This window comes from Sminthopsis crassicaudata, chromosome 5, assembly GCF_048593235.1.
Source record: "Sminthopsis crassicaudata isolate SCR6 chromosome 5, ASM4859323v1, whole genome shotgun sequence".
NCBI lineage: Eukaryota > Metazoa > Chordata > Mammalia > Dasyuromorphia > Dasyuridae > Sminthopsis > Sminthopsis crassicaudata.
Window position 1 is genome coordinate 206624535 of NC_133621.1, and position 23664 is coordinate 206648198.

A 23664-nucleotide genomic window follows, 5' to 3' on the forward strand; every position below is an offset into this window, starting at 1 on the left:
TACTTATATATTATTTCAGATACTCTTAATCAAGTCAATCTTCTATTCAAAAAGCCTTCCATTAGTCCCTTGCTGTCTTTATTCTTGCATTCAATGCCATCCTCTCCTTTATAAATCTGGCTTCAACCTACTTTCTCTAGTCATATGACTCTCATACACTCAAAGATCAAGTCAAATTAAACTGTTTATTATCAAGATTTCTCTTAATCTCTCTCATATTTTTGCTTACTTCATTTCCAATAACTGGAATGGACTCCTTTTCATTGTCATTTCTGGAATCTACCAACTTCCCCATAAGAGCTTAACCAATATTTATTAAACAGAAACCTTCCCTCATCTCCTTCTTTACCTTCATAAATAAAAGTGCTCGTTCCTTCATTTTTTCATAGCACTTTGATCTCTTCTTTCTAAACTATCTGTATTGTCTTTTGTCAGTTATTTTTATATTTGTCACATCTCTCTTACTAGACTATAAAAGCTTCGTGAGGCACAATCTCTCATTTCATCTTTTGTATTCTCAATGCCCTGAACACAATTAGCTCTCTGTTTAATTGAACTGATCCTCATATGGTTGTAATTTTCCTGACCACTACTGTCACTCTTATCTTGTCAAGGTCCTTTTAAACTGCTGTATCCAGAAACTGGATAGAAACAGATGTGTGATCACTTCACTAGTTCTGAGCATTAACTTCCTACTTGTGTAACTTTAAAAAGTTTTAGTTGTTTTGGATGCTATGACCTTGAAGAGTTGGGTAAAAATGCTTCACTCTTCATACAAATTTTGTTTCCTGCCATATTTCCTTGACTGCTTTTTTTTTTTCAAATTCAAATTTGAATTGGTTTTTTTTTCAATTCTTTATTCAAATGTGCAAATATATTTACCCTTATTATATTTCATCTTGTTAAACATGATAAGGTCATAGGTTCATCCTCTCAAGACCATCATATAATGCAACAACAGAAGAAAATGAGTTCAAATTGTATCTCTATTGATCACTACCTATATGTTAGGCCAGTCACTTCTAGTTTTAGAATTATGATCTTATTGTTCCTAACTTGGGACATGTATAGAGCTAACAACATTACCTGCATCTTTGTCCAAGTTACTAACTAAAGACAATGATGAAAAAACAGACCCAAGCCCTTTGGCACTCCTGGAAAGACCTTTTGCCAGCCAGGGTGACATTTTCCTATTGATCAAGCCTGATCTGCTAATTAAATTCCCTAGTACTTTTTCCTAAGAGCCTCTTCTTTATCTTCAGACTTCTCTAAAGTGAGAAATGGCAGAGGCATCAGGGGAAAAAGCTTATCAATGCAAAAGCAATCATCATCAAATGAAAATATTTATATACAAAAACCACTTTGGTCAAGAAAAGAGATTTATGATGCACTTAAGAGATTTAAATCCAAAGAACTACTATGAAAAGTTTTCTACAGTTTATTCCCATAATTCACAAAATTTTAAAGAACAATAAACAGTAAAAATATAAATTATAGTTAAAAGTATATGAAGGTATATAAACATGACGAGCCATAATTACCTGCTCAACATATCAGCCATAATATCCAAGGCCTCTAATTGAACAGAGACATCTTCCTGCTTCGCTATAGCACTTGTAAGACGTCCTGTGATCTTTTTACAAACATTAGCTGCTAATGCAGAGCCTTGTAAAGAGAAGAAAAAGTAGCCATATTAAAATGAAAATTCATGTATGCTAAATTCAACCCACGTTTCAATTACTTAAGAGTTATTTACAATATTTTATTATACCCAATAAAAACACTACAACTCTTGGCTTGATTTTAAAAACTGAGTGAACCCATTCCAAGAAGGAAAAATGATCAATGAGCAATTACAGTAATATTTTTTATGAAAGAGGCAAATGTCACTAACATATTCTGAGTAGGAAGAAGCAAACACAGAAATAGGTTTCCATATATCATAGAAGATGAAGATTCAAAAACCATCCTATAGATTCGTAATAACTATTAGCCAATGACAGCAAACAGAATTATCTTCTACTTGACTCCTTAGACCTCCCAAAAGTTCCTGGACTTCTATCAAACTGCTAAAGTAACAACTGACCCTAACAAAGTGCCAAAAATTTTAGAGGCTTCCATAGATTATAAGAACTCTGCCTCTCTTCTCTGAACACTCTGCATATATGATCTGGCCCCATTTATCTCACAGTATCCCACTTCTTGCACTAAAAATGAACGACATCAAGACTACCATTGCCTATGCAAATGACAATTCAATGGACTCCCTAACATTCCCTTCACCTTTCTTGTGATTTCTGGACAATCTAACTGCTCTTCCCTTATATGTGTTGTTTCTCTGGACTGCAATATAAACTCCTTACAAACAAATCCTGCCTAACTTTTAGTATTCATCTCCTCTACATTAGGCATGCAGTTAGCACATAATAGATGTCTTTTCATCCATTCCAACTTGTTCTTTAAAAGAAAGTAGCAGTGATCCACTGTCAACATGGTGTCACCTGACTTTTAAAAGATTTTTTAAATTGGCTTAACTTTACTGTAAGAAAATTAATTATTATCTACTTGAAGTGTCACTATAATTAACAAGCAGATTTTTTTTTTCCATAGACAAGCAGAAATAACATCTGACTAGTCAAACTGGATATTTTTTCATGTTAAAAATCTACACAGAACTAGGAACCCAAAAAAAAGTTTTAAAGGGAGAAAAATTAGGAGGAAAAATATATCTAACATGAATAAGACTTGAGGCTGGACAAGTTATTTCTGGCTACAAACAGAAATTTATTTCCTCAAAAATTACACCATTAATTCAAATTTCTCAAAATCCAAACAGATTCAGTAAACTGAGATACTAACCTTTACCATATTGATTTTTGCAAAAAAGAGCTATTTGCAAAAATATTTTTGCCAAAAAAAAAAAAAAAAAAAAAAAACAGGTTCTACAATTTGTAATGCTTTTAAACTAATGTTATTCAAAAGACTAGAAATCAATTACCTTTATTATTTTTAGCAAAGGCTTGACTTTAATTAGTCATTAGTAAATTAAACAATGATTGGTTTTTCTCAGGCACACTTAAATTTTAAAAATCTAACATTTCAGGTGAGTAAACAAAGCTATATAAAAACAGTTTAACATCCTACCACTAATAAATTACCAGTTCTAAGCAAGGCAGAAGCCTCCCCTTAGATAATTAACATTGGTAATATAAAACTAAATAACATTCCTGTTTATTAAAATTTTCTTTCATTAATATTGAAGTCAGCTTGAGTTTAGTCTTACTAAAATTAAATCCTTGTTAAATGCACAAAAAAGATCACAAATCCTATAAAGCAAATCTTATAAAACTAATATTTAAGGATTATATTCAGTAAGAATTATGTCTCCAAAAGAAAAAAACCCTGATTGCTTTAAAAGCACATATTTACACATTTTATCTATTCAAAGAGATGCTAAGGAGTATAATTAAGAATAAAAATAATTAGAAAGGGAAAAAAAGTATCTTTCTTACCACTGGAAGCAGGAGGAAGTTCTCCAATTACTGTTTTAAGGCCAATGCTTGATATATCTCGTAGTTGTTCTTTATCTGAGAGCATATTAGTACACAGAGTATCTACAATTGTCTCCACTTGGTATTCTTTCACTTTACTCACCAAAGGGCCAAGACTGTAATGTTGGGAGGGGAGGAAAAGGGTTTAAAAAAAAGTTCTAGTAAACAAAACAGAAAAAAATATGTGGAACTTTAAATTAAATATCAATACATTTATGACTTTTTCCTTTCCTAAAAATAAATCTTGCCTATATAAGTAAAATATTACAGCAATAATATAAAATAAATCATTATTGATTTAAAAAAAAAAAAAAAAAAAGAGGTAGGATGACAAGAGAATAGAGTTAAGATAGTCACAAAGACCTGGGTTCAAATCTAACACACTGGTTATGTGACAATGAGCAATCACTTTAATCTATTAGTGCTCCAGATGAGTGCTCTAAGAGTTAAGTTGCAAAAATGTAATAATAGAGAAGTTCTTCATTTGGAAAGGCTCCACCCAGATGAAATTATGCACCCAGACCAAAATATGTAATCAGCCAATATATGCATGTGTATTTCTGCATACAGATATAGAAAAACACGTCCACTATATGCAAATACACTTAATCACATGCTACACATAATCACACACATTTTCTTGGCAAAATTGACTTTGAAACCAATACACTTTTTGGGCCAAACAGTTTAATGGACTGTTATATTTCATGTTAATTCCCACGTAATCATATATTTTAAATGTTATGCTACTAGTACTAATCCATTTGTAAAGCAAATTATCAGTGTATGATGATGGAAAGATCTAACAAAAACCTATTTTCTAAGTGTCTACAGGTATAATTTTAACAGTGGGATATGTTCCAGCAAAGTTAATTTTGTGAAGCAAATTCTACTTTTCAAGTAGATTATTCAAGACATCTTCTCACAGAGGGAGGAAAAAAAAAATTTCAAAAAATACTAAGATGATTTTGCCGTAACACAAACTTAACTTCCCAATACCATCACATAACGGTATTCTCACTAAATTTCGAATACACTTGGAAAATTTCTGTTTTGATTCCTATAGTCACCAGAACTTTGGGTTTTACAAAAACTGATAAAACTAAATTCAATGAATATCTCACAAACTCAAACAGTGCTAGCAACTTTAGAGTATATAAAGTATCAGACTTAGTCCTCTTGACTTCAAAGAGAACATGACATTAGATGCGTATATAAAGCAAGAGAAAGACTGAATAATACTAAACTATTAATATAGTGTATGATTATCATAAAGTTTTTAAAAGAAGAAAATTATCAAGACCTGATTAATTAGAAAAGTCAGTTTTGATGCTATCAGACCCAAAGATTATACTTAAATTTCAGGTTAAGTAAAATCTCCCAGAATATCCTTGTGGATAATTATAGATTAGATCAATAACTTCTTATACTTTTTCCCATTTGTGACCCTTTTTCACCAGTGAAATTTTTACTTGACTCCAGGTAAATAAGTATATACAGGTATACGAACCAAATATTTACTAATAAATCATAATCTCATGATCTCCCACATTCAATTATAAGACCCCATATAAGGTCGCAAAGCAGTTTACAAAGATAGGAGCTGGATGAGAATAGAATTTAAAACATCATTGACATCCAATCATGGTCATCCAATACTCAACATTTTCAACAAAAATAAAGGCATGCCTGTCAATTTTGCATTAGACACAAATCTAAAAATAATAGCTACTAAGCTGCATATTAGATAAGACCCAAAAAATATTAAAGAAACAAAGAATGAACCTAAAGATGAAGGTTTGTAGGAATAAATGTGAACCTATTAATAAATACAGACAGTGCTCATCAAAAATAAATAAATAAATAAGGATATAGCAGTTTCAGCAGCCAATTCAGCGAGTTAATATTGCAAATATTGGCAGTCAAAAAATAAGCTACTTAAATATGAATAGGAAAATCTATGACAAGTACACAATGGAAAGGTCACTTTACTGGCTGTGTTTATTGGCTGTTTTCACAGGAATCCCTTCCAGAGATTAGAGGGTCTCTAGGGTCTGACCCAAGTCAAATTCTTTTTTAAGTCTACAATGAAGTCTTAAAAATCTAAGTGAATCTATAATTTAGCATAGATACTGAACTTTCAAGAAACTTCAATATAATGATCACCCATATTATTTATAACAAAATGAATGCTTGTCAGTAATCTTATTAAAGATTAGATTCTATAAAAATTTGTCTAAAATCTGAAAGGCAGGCTACTGTATACATAACATCAATAACCAAAGCTATAAAGACAAAATGCAATTTAATTGTTTTTAAATTTACACAAACAGAAAAACAGTATTTTATCCAAAACCTTTGATTTAAAAATTAAGAACTTAAGATGAAACTACTTAAAAAGGTCATTTTTTTTTCTTGAAAGGTTAAAAGCACTTTAGAAGCAGCATAGAAAGCTATTAACTGAAATGCATGCTAAAATCAACAAAAATGTACTGTCAGATTTAACTTATTCTACTACCTGTGTGATACCATGGAATGGGATAGACTAGTATGTAAGCTATTCAATATCTGAGGCAAATATAACATCATCATTTTATATTAGAAGCATAAAAATTATTCTATTCATTTCATAAGACATCTTTTTATTTTTATTTAATATTTTCTTTTTCCTGCAAATTAAGACAACTCTGAGGTACTATTTCATACCTTTCAGATTGGATAAAATGACAGGAAAAGATATGATAAATGTTGGAGGGGATGTGGGAAAACTGGGGCATAAATGCATTGCTGGTGGAATTGTGAACTGATCTAATCATTCTGGAGAGCAATTTGCAATTTGTACCCAAAAGGTACAACTATGCATACCCTTTGGTCTGTATCCCAAAGAGATCATTAAAAAGGGAAAAGTACCCATGTGTGCAAAAATGTTTGTAGCAGCCTTTATTGTAGTAGCAAGGAACTGGAAATTGAGTATATACCCATAAGTTGGAGAATGGCTGAAGAAGTTATGGTATATGAATGTTATGAAATATTATTGTTCTGTAAGGAAAGATCAGCAGGATGATTTCAGAGGCCTGGAGAGACTTATGTGAACTGATGTCAAGATAACATTGTACACAGCAAGAACAAGATTATGTGATAATCAACTATGATGGATATGGCTCTTTTCAACAATGAAGTAATTCAGGCCAATTCCAATAAACTTGTGATGGAGAGAGACATCTGTACCCAGAGAGAGGACTGTGGGAACTGAGTGTGGATCACAACATAGTATTTTCACCTTTGTTGTTGGTATTTGCTTGCTTTTTTCTTTTTTTCAAAATCATCTGATTTTTTCTTATGCAGCATGACAAATATGGAAATATGTATAAAAGAATTACACATGTTTAACCTATATTGGATTACTTGCTGTCTAAGGGAAGGGGCAGAAGAGGGAGGGAGGGAGAAAAATTTGGACTACATGGTTTTATAAGGATGAGTGTTGGAAAACATCTTTATATGTATTTTGAAAAATAAAAATTATAAATTTTCCCAATTACATGTAAAAACAATTTTTAACCTTCATTTTATAAAAATTCTGAGTTTCAAATTCTCTCTCTCTCCCCATCTCCTCCACTAAAAAAGCAGGTAGTTTGGTATACAATGTATTGCAGCATAAGACTTCCTTTCAAAAACAAGTATCATTTTTTCCCACACACACAGTTAAATTTTATGCTCCTAATGTACTAAATTATAGAAACTGGTATGATTTCAAAAATTCAATCCCCCTATAATTTACTTGAAACTAGACCTAAAGAATAAGGGTTTCTGTAAAAGATGTCAATGTCTTCATAAGTACAGAAAAGCAGGGATAAAAATAATTTTTGTACCAACAGTATCCATATAACCTTGTGAAATTCAATCATCTCCCAACAAGCTGATGGGGCGGTGAATAAGCAGGCCTACCCCACCCCCACGAGCACCTGAGGTGCCCAGCCTTATTGGACTAATAAAGTCACAGTCCTACTATCTGTGCCGTATCCTTCCCTCACCCAAGCTCCAAAATGAGGGATCAGAAGGGAAGGGGTCTTCCTGTGGTGCACTGGAAAGGGGAGAAGTGTTAATAAGGGCTATTTTAATGTATCTTCTTTTGTCCTAATTGATTTGATTACAAATCTATACAAAAAATAAAGTTAAGGAAATGACTAGAACTTTAGAAAAATTAGAGATGACAGATCTCTGACAAATACTGAAAGAAAATACATATAATTCAGAAATTAAGAATTTGGAGTTAAGAAAATAGGCCTGTAGGGTAGAGATGCTTCTATTTCATCACTAAAAATGTTTAAGAAAGGTATTTATATCATTCCAAAATGATTTCTAAAAATCAAGCAATAAAAGATTGATGGAAATTATTTTCAGTAGCTATAGCAAAATTTTTAGTAAGTTAAATAGCCAAGTCAAACTTAAAAGATCAAGATATGCTCCTAGGGAGAGAAGTATATTTTCTACAAATAAATAAAATGAAAATCTTAATGTAAAAAATGAATTGTGTAGTAAGCCAATCAAGACAGAAACATGATTAATGGCAGCACAGTTAATACTACACTAGAGTAGAGCAAAAAACAAATATACAATGCTAAAAATGAATTTTCAAACATCATATTAGACAGCCTAGAATTACAGTCTGAGATTCTATCAAGTACTACCCAGCAGGTTGAAAAGAAAGAAAACTTTTGCATAGCAAAGCATGCTTTCTCTTTTCCTCTCTACTTCACTCCCATCTTCCACAGAATATTAAAAAAAAAGAATATTTGGAAATATGCCAGTCTCAGAAATCAGAAAAAGGAGGGTTTTTTTTTTAATTAGGCAAAACTGTTGAGAAGTCTTCAAAAATGAATAAAAAAGAAATCGATAATGGTAACCCCAAAATTGGATTCTTTAGACTTCTATGTGAAAAAAATTAGTTCAAGTTCATATTACTTCATCCTATGCTTAACACTCTCTCCAGAAAATATTTTGGTATGCATTTGACTAAAAAACTCCAATGGTTTCAAGTTTTTTGCCTGCCTCCCAAATTGAACCACCAGATAAACTAGTTTTCAGTATTTCAAAGACAAAAGTATAAGGGAATAATATAGTCATTGGAATAAACTGTACTTTAAATTTATTACGCAACTAATATGTATTCTAGTCTTCTCAAAAAAAAAAAAAGTTTCCCATATTTTCAATATCCTCAAAAATTGCATCAATAAATAAATAGATAGATAGATAGATAGATAGATAAATGAATAAGGTGATTTTGCCTGAGGTTACACACTTTAATAATGAACTCTGATTAAAATTTAGATCTAACCTCATCTATTGACTTTTTCAAGTAGTATGCCCCATTTAGTTATTTCTAGTGAGTCTCCTCCCTACTCAAAGAAACATGATTCAATAGATGTTCATTGAAAACTATTGACATAGAACCAAATTACCACATACAATAAAATCAAAATTAAAAATTATTGTCAGATATCCTTAGTAGGAAATTTGCTTAGCAAATAAAATACTAGGATAGTATTTTTCTGTAATATAAATTATTTGTCAGTAATTACAAAGTACCTGTTTAGGGATGAACGGGGAGAGAAAGTAAATAAACTTACCATTTGACAGCTAAGTTTTGTACCTCTCCATTTTTATCTTCCAGCAATTTTAAAATCATTTTCACTACTTTTCTTTCACTATCATCATCCAACTTAATGGAATCTTTCTGCAGTTCTGTCATCAAATCATTTGTTGCCATAAACCTATCAAAAAGTAAATCAAACTGTAATAATATGCATATAACAAATATAATAATTTAATCTAGCAAAAAAAAGTCTGCAAATTCTATTTTGTTTAAAAAGATAGCTTTTAACCAAGCCCATTGTCATTTTTGAACAGATCACTAAAATCTCATATTTTTTGCATCCATCTACTTCTCTTACCAAGGCAATCTCTATTAATTAAGCAAAATGAATCTTCCCCTTCAAGTCACTGCCAAAACCTATATAAGCTTCTATTTAATTACATGTTTTGTGGTCTACAGACTCAAAAACACACACAAATCTTAAACATAAAATAAAAATATGACACTTGCTAAATATAATTTTTAACATCTTTCACATAACTTTATAAAATCATAACAATTTCTCAAAACACAGCAATACTACTACTTCTCATAATTTTACAATTAGAGAAAAATATTTTGTCATTCTAAAAAGCAAAAAATAAAACAAAAAATGGAAAAACAACTCTTTCATACAAGATGTTACAAATGATAAATTTATATGGTTTATCAAAAAATCAAGTCCTTATTCACCCTCAAGGCATAGTATTTTCAAGTTATGATAATAAATCTATTTTAGCCATTCTTCTTGTTTACATCAAGAAAGATCAAATATGTTAGTGGCATTTGTTCATGGCATTTATGTTCCTTATTTATTCACATTTAGAAACAGCTAGGTCTAAATGTAAATTGCTACCATTAAGTGATAAATGAACAGGGCTTTCCCTTTGGCGGGCAGATTTTTAAACAATGGAAACATATCAAAAATACTATTTTGCAAATAATTCATAACGAAAATGTAGCCTTATATTCTTCTGAATCAAACCATAAAATCTGAGGATCTTAATTTTAAGTATATTTTTAAAATGTCCACCAAATATTCTATTTTCAGTAGCAAATTTGAGCTAAATTGAAACAAACTCATTTTAATTTCAAGAAAATTGGCAATTGCTTATTTTAACTCAAACGTCCTTCAGGAAGCTCTGACATAAGCAAGATCTGTAAGTGTTAAAATAATTTATGTGCTCTCTGATGTGCCTCCATCACACAATTTTTTGCTAAAAACCTTCCTCTTAAAAAATAAAGGTGATTTACTTCAAAAGGCTGGGAGAAAAAACTACCTGCTTTCTCATATTTCTCCTACGTATGACTTATGAAGTATGAGGGGGTATACATTTTTTAACTAGTGCTTACAAATTTGCATTTTGCCCTGCCATCAATTGAGCCATTGGTAAACATACAATTTTCCTACATTTTCTCCTGAATTAGTACTGAAAAGTAATGATTTTCCTAACACTGATTTCAACATATTGCACATATATAATCAAATAGTATTTTCCCCAAAGATTTTAGTTTCTCAACTGAACACAGGTCTACACACATGAGCCCCACATATCATATGCAAATGGAATGCTGTTTTGCATGTCTTCAAGTATCATTTCTATAAGATCAATAGTTAGAGCCAAAGTTTCTCCTATTAAATGAAGCTTTTTGTACTAAACAATTTTTAAAATTAAGTCCATATAAGTAAAAGCAATGTTTTTGGTACTGACAGGATTTCTGAAAAAAATTTGTGAAAATAATTTTTTTCTGGATAAATTCTCATGTTAAATATTCTGAACAAATATTTCAAATATGTCATTTTAAATTAAGGGTTTATATGAACTGGCGCTAAAGCACTCAGTGATCTTTCCTCTATCAATAGCAGTACTTGTGAAACCCAATCATGCAAAGAGTGATTGATATTTTCTAGATTAAGACTTATTTTCTGATACTGTAATACTGCTACTTAACTTTCTATTGTCTTTGTTTGCATCAACTGGATTTCTTCAAATTGGTTATACATTAATTCATCCATTACAAACAGTTTTGTTTATAAGAAATTTAAAACAATAAATTTATAACTTGAGGTTTACAAAATTATCTATAACCACTGCATTTTAATTTTTTTTTAACTTGAAGTATTTGGTATTTGAGTTTTTTCTTTAATCAGCCTGTTATATTTGCCAACATATTAACATATTTTGATTGGATGATTTAAGGGAGTTCAATTTATCTGTTCAGAGGGAAAGAATGGCTGAAGTTTACACCAGTATTAGGTGTGTGAGTAAAGAGACAATTTCAAGAAATGTGGCAAATAAACCACTAAATTTGATAATATGTTGGCTACTATGCATTTGAAGAATAAGGAGCAAAGGTATAATAGTAAGGTTATTTAAGACTAGGTAACTGGGAGGATGGTGCTACTCAACAATAACCAGAAAGTTGGGAAGAGGAGAAATATAGTGAGTTATTCTAGTTATCAAACTGTCCAACATTAACAATGTCATGAGACATGCTAACAGTAACATACACTTGGTTACTAATAAATTTCTATGTGTTCAATATTTAGCTTTTTTTAAAAAAGCTTTATTATAAAGTCAAAACATAATATAGCAACACAAAATAAGCTCAAGTTGCTCGCTCTTAAAGGAATCTACATGTGCATTACTGCTATAGTTATTAAGAATGTCCTGGCATACCTATCAATTGGGATATGGAGGAACAAGTTGTGCTATATAAATTGTGATGTAATATTATTACACCATATAATAAATGACAAGCAGGATGGTTTCAGAAAAAACCCGGAAAGACTTATATGAACTCATAAAAAGTGAAGTGAGCAGAACCAGAACATTGTACACAATAATAGAAAAATCATACAATTATCAACTATGAATGACTTATCTATTTTTAGCAATACAATAAGGCAATTCCAAATTTTCCATTCATAATGAAAAATGCTCTCCATCCTCTATAGAAAGGAAATATTGCAGATTGAAGCATACTTTTTTAAAACTTTATTTTTCTTTTTATTTTGGGGGGGTTTCTCTCAACCTAGCTAATATAGGAATAGCCTTTGCATGACTACACATGTAAACATGTTTGCCTTCAAGGAGGGAAGAGATAATATACAACTCAAAATTTTAAAAAAATGAATGTTTAAAAAACTGGTTTTACATGTAACTTAAAAAAAAATTTCAAGCTTTTTTTAATGTCCTTGTAATCAGAAGGCTCAAGAACACTTTTCCCATGACAAACCAGTAATATACTCAGAACTATTAACTTCTCTTAAGAAAGTTACACCACAGTACAAAAGCTACCCTAGAGGCAGATTGAAATGCCAGTTGAACAAAAGTACTCTTGAAACAGGGATAGATATGAACTATCAATTATGTTTTCCTATTATTTTGTGCTCCTTCCCCCCCCAATAACTTATGCATAAACCTTAAAAGTCCTCATTTTTCCCTCTCAAAAAAAAAATTTCAGTTCCAGCTACAATCAAAAAATATACACTAATCTTTTTTCAATCTCTATCTCTTCTAACATTTATCCAATTACCTCAGGAAACACTCTTCTTCCCTCTACTTAATCTGTGAGGTGAAACATAATCCTAATTATGGTTGTAAGCCTTAAGAACAGTATTGCTAGTGATAGGAAGGAAAAAAAGAAAGTCATAAATCACCACAAATTTCATTTATCAAATCAAACAAAAAGCATTTAAGATCTTACTAACAGTATACTCTGCAAAGCACTAGGAAACTCCTTTTAAAGCCCCTGCTTTCAAAGAGTTTATATTTTAACAAAGGAGGAAAAAATACAAATATACTAGATAATATAAGGAAGACAACTTTTGATAAGAGCAGGCACTATTAGCTAAAAAGCAAAGGGATTCCTGCAAGAGGTAGTGCTTGAGAACAGAGGCTTAAGAAAAGAGCAAGAGATTCTGAAAGTTACAGGTAAAAACAGGAGAGCATTAATACAAAGATAAGGAACCATAAATGAAGCATCGTGCCTAAGAAATAACAAGCAGGAAAGTCTGGTTAGAGCTATTTAGAGGGAACTAATTGTTTAAATGTTTGAAAAAATAGGAAGGGATTTCCTTTCTAATTACTGTACCTTCCCTCAAGTATCAATATTCAAGGTAAAATATTACTGAATTATTTTTCCATCCTGTACAAACAATATTGCCTAAATCCTGTTTTCCCATTTTCTATTTATTGCATGTCTATTCATTCTCATTTCAGCTACCTAATGGATGGATTCAGTCCATTGCAATCCTACTACAGAATAATATAACTCTTTAAAAATAATTTTAAATTTTATTTACTTACTTTACTTTTACTTATTTAAAAAGAGGCAGGTGCAGAAGAGATTGTAAATTATCCAATAGAACCAATTTGCAGATGTACTTTTGGTACAATCTATTGGGTACAATATAAGCAGTCCCAAAAAGTTTTGAGTTAAATTAAAACTACACTAAGATTTTTGGAGGCACTATATAAGGAATTGACTGCAAAGAAAGCTCTCATGAATACTTCTCCCTTCTTGCTGTTCATGAAAGGATCTCTCCAGGAACCTAAATCATTTTTTAATCAGATATCATCCTATTATTACCTATCCCTCTGGCCTTTGCACAGACTATTGCCCAAGTTTGTATTTCTCCTTGGCCTCTCTTGGAACCTCTAGCATATTTTCAACACTTAGACCAAGTGCTGTATCAGTCAAGAAGCTCTTCATGATTCCCAATGTTGTTAGCCCCCATCTGCCTTTCCAATCCCTTTACACACCTTGATCCCAGGTACTATTCTCATTTCTGAATTTATATTTCCAGCATCTAGCAATATAGGCAATATAATATACACTTAATATCATAGTTCACTTAATACCTTACAATATTCTTACAAAGAAATTAAGGACTGTTCATACTATTTTAGTAACAGTAAGTTAGCAGTTATTGCTTTAAGGTTTGCAAAGCAGAGTTATTACCTCATTTGATATTTGCTATTCAAATACAGATATATCACCAATTATATAACAAATGTTAACATGTATTATACCAAGAAATTTCCTAAAATCATCATTTCTATTTTTCATCCTTGTCCCTTCCTAGTTACTCTTTAGTTTATTTAAGTATTTATTAAACAAAGATTTTACATTTAGTTATATAAAAAGCCTTCAAAGCAATACCAGCTTCCACCTCAGCAAAAATCTTTAAGCAAAAACTGGATGATTATTTGCTGGTTATGTTAAGTAGGATCACCCCCCCCCAGATACCCATTGAAATAGATAACATTTGAAATTTATTCCAAATTGATTTAACTGCTGCACAAGCAACAGCTAACACCATCAGGCTAGACTATAGCTATTTCTTTTTTCTTTCTTTTTTTGGCTGAAGAAATTGGGGTTAAGCGACTTGCCCAGAATTACACAAGCTAGGCAGTGTTAAGCGTCTGAGGCTAGATTTGAACTCAGGTCCTTCTGACTTCAAGGTTGGTGCTCTATCAACTGCACCACCTAGTTGCCCCTATATCTACTTCTTAAAAACATACCAAAACAATCCTGAGGACTTAGATAGTCCAGGGACTTAAGGCTCAAACTACTGAGGGCGCCTGCTTACTGTTCTATGGACAAAAAGCAGGCCATAAAGAATTGGGAGTGTCTTCCTCAAGCTACCTACATTTAGGATTCTGATGATAGTAGCCAACCAACAGAGACTAGAAAATCAAGCCCAACTGAATCAATATTGTATCCTCTATAAAAAATCCTTTTCATGCTATAGCTAAGTAAAATTCCTAAATTAACTGTTCAGCCATCTACCAAATGTCAGCTTCGTTGCAACCAGTGGTCAATCATCAATCATGCCTAGCCTACAACTATCGAATTGGAGCAACAAGTGCTGGTTTTAATTGAGTAAACCATATAGACCCCACTTGTGACTCAATTCTGGAGCTAGCTCAGTTCCCTTCTATTCAATTAAGGGTCTAAGTCTAATTTCTGCCCTGTAAGAAAACTTTATTCAATTATGGTAATTGGGAGAAAGCATATTCATTGTTTGTACTAGCCTTGTGTGGTTAGGAAACCCAACCACTTCTGCTGCTTAGAGATTCTTAAACAAGGACCTAGGTTACACTGACCACAGAAACTCAGATTGATGCAAGTTTTCTCACTATTAGTGATCTCAAGGGAACACACATGTTTTATACTAGCCCCCAAACTGATTAATCAGTTATTGATTCATGTTCTTTTCATTATTTACAGACACTTGGAGGAAATGAGACCTGTTTTTCTGATTGCAGGAACATTGTGCCTGCTCACACTTCCCCTACTGACTTGGAAGGTCCCCAATCTTTCATCCACATTATTCAATGTTATATTATTTCCTTTTAATTAATTTACTTGATTATTTATGATGTATAAAAGTCCGTCTTCTCCTCTATATAGATGCAGCCCAAGTTGAAATGGTTTGGTTCAGATTTAGTAGGCAATTGCTTAATATACCCATATGCTCAAAAGCTCAGTTTCCCCAGTCTATCACTTTCACCCTATCCCTAGGTACCTCACTGAATACTTCTGCTTCTTGTTTCTATTAATATTATTCAATCCAACTCTACCAACTCAAATCAGCCCTTCTCTAACATGTGTTATACAAAATATAAATGAACTATTATTTATTTAGATTTTAACCCTCATTAAACTGACTCATAGCATAGAAATCTCTCCATAGCTTGTTAAGGCTAAACAAATGGATTTCAATCTCTGGTGGAGCTTATAGCAAGATAGAAAAGGCTTTTTAAAAGTACAGGTCTAGCAACGAACTGCTGTATCTGTCTTCCAAGGATTAGTCCAGTAAAATTTGGATAGTCTCATCATCATAAAGCTGGCCAGTAAAAGATGAAATTTTTTATGGCATAAAGCAGAAGGAACTTGAAGTCACATACCTTTAGCATGAAATTTGGTTTGATTTTAACAAATTTATTTATACTAAAGCATTAGCTATATCTGGAAAATTTGTATTTTTAAACCAATTTTGGAATGAAAAAGTTGTAATTGCTTTGAAAGGAAAGGGAGCATCAAGAGCAAGTAGGAAAGAGTTTGCTATTGGCTTTGACAGGTTGTACAGTAGGGTTTCCTTAGTCAATGAAATTATTCATTACCTTAGGCTAACCCCCTAACTGTTAAAGTGCTTAGGTGATATGAATTAGAGTTAAAATATAGTTGACTCAACATCTAATCCAATACTCTCATTTTATAAATAACTAAACCAATCAATTAATTAAATAAAATTTTATAGATAACTAAACCAAGGCGCAGAATGGTTAAGTGACTTATTCAAGAACACAACAATCATTTTAGGGTGACTACAAGTAGCTAGGCCAAAAGTGCTACAATCAATTTCCTCTTATCTACATTACCTACCTACCTCCCTCCCCAACCCAGCCTTATAGGAGATGAGTGGGCAGGATACCACCTGAACACAACTTCTCTATACTGTCCATTTTCCCATTCACTTAACTCTAACATCAATCTTCCTAGTCTTACACACCCTAAGAATCTTGTGCATTCAAAAGCTATTCACATCCTCCTAACCAACAAAAGAATCCAAAAATCTAGGAAGTTCTCTTGCTTTGGAGCCTTTCAGCACCTTGAAAAATCATGAATTTCAGATAGAAAAAAGGAAAATTCTAAAATAGGCTATTTAAGGACAGAGGGCAGGAAAAGAGATTTTTAAAGATGGTGAAAGGGATAGCATGATGAAAAATATCTTTGGAAGACTGGAGTAGCTTTCTGCCACCAAACCCCAAAGGTTGTTCTTCAAAGAGACCACACAAGAAAAAAAGCAGAAAAATTGGAATAATTTTTCAGTTCAATGTCTGGACTCCAAAGGTATTCACAAATGATAAAAAGCATTTTTATGGGAATAATTAAGACAAAGACAAAGACAGAAGGCAAATGGGAAAAGCATTTTAACCTCTCAAAGAAAATCCAAAACTATTACAAAGTCAGAGAAAGGATAATGACTAAATTATTCATGGAATCAAAGAAAACTCTTAAAATTTAAGGTGATTACACATCCACTGATCAAAAAAGGGGAAAAATTAATTATGAAACTAAAAATTGCTTTTTATATTAACTACTTATATTTATGCCAAATTACCACAATTTGGTAACAAACAAATAAAAAATGATTGGATGAATTTAAATATTATTTTGATGTTATCAAGACTTATATGCTAAGCTTTGTTGTTTATTTAATATATGACTGTATGCTCCTAAGAATGGTTATTTGTGCACAAATGTAAAATTTAAAATAGACAGAAACCTTGACCTGAACTGAAGTAGATTCAAATGGCCTAACACAATCCTTTACCCCACTGTGAACCATCCTGTACAATGCTCCTAAATTAATCTTTCTAAAACAGGTTTCATCATGCCACTATTATGTTTAAAAACAAACCAAAAAAAAGCATTCAGTGGTTCCCTACTGATTAAAGAATAAAGTCTAAAACTACGCCTAGAATTTAAAGAACTATTATATATGACTATAACTTTTCTTTTTTTCTTTTCTTTTTTACTACTATTCTTCCCCATCAGGTATTAACATAAGATCCAGAAACAGGTTGTTTTTTGTTGTTGCTGTTGTTTTTTTCTTTTTTTTTTGGGGGGGGGGTGTTAATGTTTTGAGAACTCTTTCAATATAACTGGCTTCCTTTGTAGGGGTCATTACCATAAAAAAAAAAAATTAAGAATAGCTGCTCTTACAAATATCTAATATATAATTACAATGGACTAGATATCATACAAGCTAAGCTGATATCTGCTCTTGGACAAATAAATCACTTTCTCCACATTTCAGTTTCCCTCTCTGTAGAATGTCTACGAGATACAAAGTTCTATACTAATGTCAGTCATTTCCTTTTATTATTCCTTGAAAGTTCTATTTCTCAATCTCCAATTTATTTACTATATATTTCTTCCACCTGGAATTCTTTGCTCTTTTACAAATTGACCAATCTATCTTCTGGTCTGAGTTAAGTCTCATCTGTCTTTCCTGACTTCCTGAGCCCAGAATGATCTCTTCTTATCAACCTATAGAGAACTCATTTTTTTTTTTTTTACTAACTCATTTGGCACTTAATTTATATTACCTCGTTATTTAAATTTTCAGATATGCTTTATTTCCCTAAACTAGATTACATGCATCTTTGATTTAAAAAACAATGGTCCTTGAGGGCAGAATCTTTTTTTTTTGTTTGTTTCACTCATGCCAAGCATGCAGTAATAGATAAAACATATAACAATAACTGATTTTTCTCTAAAAAGTCTATACCTAGATGTTATTGATGAATATGCCCCTCAGTACCTAGGACAGCTTTACATACAGCAGGAAAATGTTGGGGAATAATTTGAAATTTAATTCCTTTACTTAAAATGAGAATTCAACAAAGTCAAAATGCTACCAGTAACTAACTAGGCAGGGAAGGGGGGGTGGGGAATTGTGTGCCTAAAAACCAATCTTATTTAAAATACTATGAAATTTATTCAAGTCCAGAATTTCTTTAGTAAATTAAAATTTCAGCGTGGCTAAACACTATGCACACCTTCTTCATTTGCCTTAAGGGGAAAAAAAAAAAAAAAATCCTTCATCCTGTAGATTATCCATAATGTAGCTTTTTCAAAATAAATTTTGTTTTAATCTTACTAAAAAAAAAAAAAAAAAAATTACCCAGAATTTGTGAACACTGTCACTATTTCTGTTTAATCTTATTTTTGTAAGGAATATTCAGTCTAGCAGCAGAGTCCAAAGATGCTATAAAAGACAATGCCTTCAAGTGATGTTCTATAGGTAAAATTTATTTAGCACTTATTATGCATTCAACATTATAAGGCCAGCATGGGATAACTGGAGAAATATGAGAGGAAAAAGATAAAAACCAAGACTACTTATCTTATATTTCCTTTCAGATTTTAAATTTCATGAAGGTTGGAGTTTTTTCCATCTTGTTATTTCTAGTGCATTAAAAACAGTAGTTACTTCAAAATTTGTTAAACTGAAGAACTATATGGTGATGAAAAGGAGGTGTCAAAGAAGTAAATTGGACGACTTTTCAACTCTTTCTTAAATTAATTTGTGAAGAAAGCATACTAAAATCACACTTTTAAGAATTACATTCTTAGAGTACTTCATAGTCATATGCCACCACCAAGTATAAATGACTGCTGTTGGACTCGCTCCTGTGCTCTTTGATGCAGGTAGTTTGCAGTAATATTTACTGTGGATCATAAATGCAGCACAAAAGTTTTATAAAGTTAGTTAAATTTTTTAGCCGAAAATATAAACAAAGGAGATGGGGAAGACAAAGTCCAGTGTTGCCATAAAGCAATTCCAGATCAAGTCACCAAGAAGCTATAGAAAGGTATCAATCTGTCCTGAAAAAAATCTTAGGGAAGCAAAGCACATTGATTATTAATATATTTCTTGGACCACTTAGACCACACATGAACAAGCAGCTCTAGTTTACTTGCTTACTTCAATTACCCCATCAAAAGTCCCTTCTCCTATCCCCTTAGCAAAAGTCTAAATACAAAGAAGTCTGAGAAACACAGTCACCAAACAGGTCTCAACTGTCTTCACCCAGTGGTGTTCTCTGATACATTAATTAGTGAACTAAATATTTCCTCAATTTACAAAGGAGACAAGGGGGGAAAAAAGACTAATTTACATACAACATATTCATTGCCTCACTCATTTAGAAAGTTCCGGAGCATTCCAATATGCAAGATTATGATAGGCAAAAACCAGGGACAAACTTGTTCATTTCCATACACAGACATATCTATATGAAATTTATTTTTAAACCACTTTTAAGAACTTTAAAAGGATAGATTTCATTAAGACAATAAAATATATAAAAAACACACAGTATCTTTATCTTCTTTAGAAATGAAAAAGTAACATCAAATTAAATTGCCTAGCTTAAAAAAAAAAAAAAAAAGGCAACCTGGACTAAATTTTCATGTCAGATTTTTTCTTTAAAAATATTGTTTTAAAAACTATATGCACCCCACTTACTTGTTTTTCTTTTTTTCCGTATTTATAATAATAGGCTGCACACCTTGCAGTACTTGTTGGAAAATTTTTTGTCTACTAGTAGGGGGTGTGCAGGCAAATGTCTTATTATCTAGTTCTAAAATTACAGGCCACCTTTTTAAATGGAGACCACTATTAACATTTTTCTTCACCATTTTTTAAAGTCTTAAAAAAAAAAAAAAAAAAGTCTAGACAATCAAAACCAAATTCCTAATAAACTAAGCTTTAATTTGTGTCACTTGTCAAATTCTGAGGTAAAAATGGTCACATTAAAAATTTAACAGTTTATGCTATTTAGAACTGGTTCCACATTATACGCTTGATGTCTATAGTCTAGCATGAATTTAGAATGAAAATTCACAGAATTTGAGTCAGAAAATAATATCAAATTCAATAAACTCATTTCATGGAATGATAGAAAGGTATAATCTGACTCAGAGTTCTGAACCTAGATTCAAACCCTACTTCTGATGCTTATCCCTGCTATGACCTTAACAAATCTCTAGTAAACTGAGGGAATATTGGATGGAATGGCCTCTTCAATCCCATCCAATTCTACTACTCTTATCCATACTAAAACTGGAGACATTACATGTTCCATTTAAAATATTTTAGATTAAAAGTTTCATCAGATAACTGGATACTCAGATCAAAATATTTCAAATGGAAGAAAAGTAAAAATCTTAAATTAAGCCAAATTATCAAAATATTTGCTAAAATATGCTTGGAAATTCATCAACATCTTTTTCCATATGTTGACCATGCTCACTAATCTTAATTTAAAGAATAACTTAATCCTCTAAACAATGTTCTGGAAAATTTTAGGCAACATGGAGATACTTATTACCCAAAAATAGCTTTCTCCAATTGATTTCAAGACACTGGAATTTCAACAAATGATTACTAAGCACATATTAGGTATAAGGGACTAGGGAATACCATAACAAGTATCTTCTGTTTACTTTCCTCTATAAGTCTTCATTGCTTACTTTTAAAAGGGAAAACATTTTTAAAATCGGCAAATAACTTATATTATTTTTCATATAGAAAGATACTTGTAAAAACCATTACTTTCACTGTGTTTTACCATATGCTTCAGGTTTAAAGATAGATATCCCCACCACCACCTTGAGAAATATTAAATCTGAAACTCAACACCAACAGAAGTGCATTTTGGGTAATTTTAAGAAGCAAGCTACAATAGAAAGTTAAGTTTTTAATCACACCACACACACATTTACTTGCTCAATATGTAAAAAGTTTCCAAATTAAAATACTTAAGTTTCAGTGTCAAGTTGGGAACCAAAACAAAAAGTCCAAAAAATATATATAACATTTTAGTTTTAAAAGCCAAATCGTTTTTATTTTGACCTATAATTATAAAGCAAATAACGTTTTCAGAAAACAATGATCAATCCAAGAACGAACTCTCAGGATTATTCAATAGTTAAATCTTGCATATGTAACAAAATTCCTGGTGGAGCAAAATTACTTTAAAAAACCAAAAATCTATCTGGTCAGAAAGTCCCAGAATCAGAGTTCTAATCACTGAAGATCCTATATGTAACCGCTTAATTAAATTAGAATCACAAAAACTTCTTTTTCTCAGGAACTTCTTGTTTCACGAAATAAAAAACACTGCTCCAGCGTATGGCAGGACTTGGATATTTTAATGGGGGGAGAAGGGGGAAGAAGATGGGAGGTGGCGGGAGAGAAGAAATAATACACAAAGAGCAAGAGCTTCTTCACCCACAACGTTAACTCAACTCAAGCTATCCAGACGCACACACGATTCATCCCAAAAAGCTTTATATCATAAAACTTGAGCACCACAGGGATTTTTTTTCGAATCATCTCTTTCCCATGAATAAACTGTTCCTTGCCTTCATTTTATTCTAGGGTCTGCTACTAGGACCGAAGGCCAGACAAATGCTACAAGGCAGAACAAGGTGTCAAGAGAAGCACGAAATAACCCTCCCAGCACCTTGGTGGACAGAGGTTAAGTCGGTGACCCTCATTTTAATAGTGTCGCCTCGTTCCACAAGCATTTTATAAGGCTAGGTTATTCCAGCTTGAGCTAGGACAAGGAGCAAAGTGTTTTTAAAATGGAAAGCGCGATCCCTCCTCATGGAGTGGCCGAGAGCACATGCAGATAGGCCCTTGCAGAACAAACTCGCGCAGGGCCAAAGAGATCGGCCTCCCAAGTGCTCCCCCTTTCTCGCCGGGCCTCAGACTCAGGAGGGCACCGGCTCGAGATTAGGACCAAGCTCTAGAGCAATTGAGGAATCCAAATCTCAACCACCTATTTAATTTAACAAGAGAGGGGGAGGGGGAAAGGATGCTGGCGGGAAAGAAAATAGGCACCAACAGGCTTCTTCCTGGCCAAGTTTCCCGCACCCCCGCACCCCCGCCCCCGGCGCCCCTAACCCTCCAATGAATCCAACCGTTCCCCGTGCCCCACCTCGCTCCTTCCCCCCTTCCCAAGGAAAGCCAGTTTGGGAGCACAGCGCCTCCCTCGAGGGGCGGCCTAGAGCCTCGGAAGAGACCGGGCCTCCAGTGACTGCCCCGAGCGGGAGAGCGGCTAGACCTTCCCCCACCCCGCCCCCCCCTCACGCCGGCCCCGGAGATCGATCGGGGTTCCGGGGTGCGCCCGGGCCCTCGCGGCGGGAGGGCGGCGGCGCTGCAGGGGTGGGGCACCGCACGGCTCTCGAGGCCTCACCTGAAGTCCTTGTCGCTGGATGTCATCTTCTCCAGCAGATTGGAGATGTGGTACGAGGCGCTCGCCATGTTGACGGCCTCGGTCCGCGCGGCCCGCCGATGCCGAGACTCCTTCCTCCTCCTCCTCTTCCTCCTCCCCCCCCTAGCTCCGGGGCTCGCGGCCCGGCCCGCTCCCGCTCCCGGGGCTGCGGCGGCGGTGACGAGGGAGGCGCCTCCAAGGGCTGCCCCCTCCCCGGCGGAGCGCGGGCCTGTCCCGGGAGGAGCAGAGAAAGCGGCGCGGCCCGCCTAACGACAGCGCGGCTCGCGAGGGGCCGGTCTCATGGGCGGCGGGGAGGGGGTAGGGGGGGCGGGAAGTCCGGAGAGGGCCTTTCTCGGGAGCCAGACGGTCCTGCTCTGGCCTCTCGCTCGCTCCCTTCCTCCCTGAGGCAAGCGGCCAAATCCCGCCTCCTGCACTCCGGGGGCGACGGCAACCGCGGCTCCCGCTGCGTACTTAAGTACCAAAGGAGTACGGAAACCCGGGGTCAAGGGTCACGGAGGCTCCGGCGAGCGCGCCCCCGCAGCGGCCCGGATGGGTGGCTATCCAATTGGCCCAGGGGCGTGTCAGTCTGCGTGGGGACGACCGTGCGTAAGGCGTGACTGGGACGGAGAGAGGGGTGTTCTCTCGAGACTTCCAAGCGACGGTTAAAGGGCGC

At 33.8% G+C, this 23664-nt stretch overlaps 1 protein-coding gene across 1 annotated transcript in view; it reads right to left on the reverse strand.

Annotated features, from left to right (window-relative positions):
• The window catches only part of CAND1 (cullin associated and neddylation dissociated 1), a 43870-nt gene extending 20765 nt beyond the window's left edge, over positions 1-23105 (reverse strand). Inside the window, exons 1-4 of the mRNA XM_074269699.1 lie at positions 22974-23105; positions 9179-9322; positions 3513-3667; positions 1542-1665 (exon numbers count right to left, since the gene is read on the reverse strand). Of these exons, the coding sequence (XP_074125800.1) occupies positions 1542-1665; positions 3513-3667; positions 9179-9322; positions 22974-23041 (491 nt within the window). The 5' untranslated portion in view covers positions 23042-23105. The remainder of the gene's footprint in view (positions 1-1541; positions 1666-3512; positions 3668-9178; positions 9323-22973) is intronic.
• Positions 23106-23664: the final 559 nt, after the last annotated feature.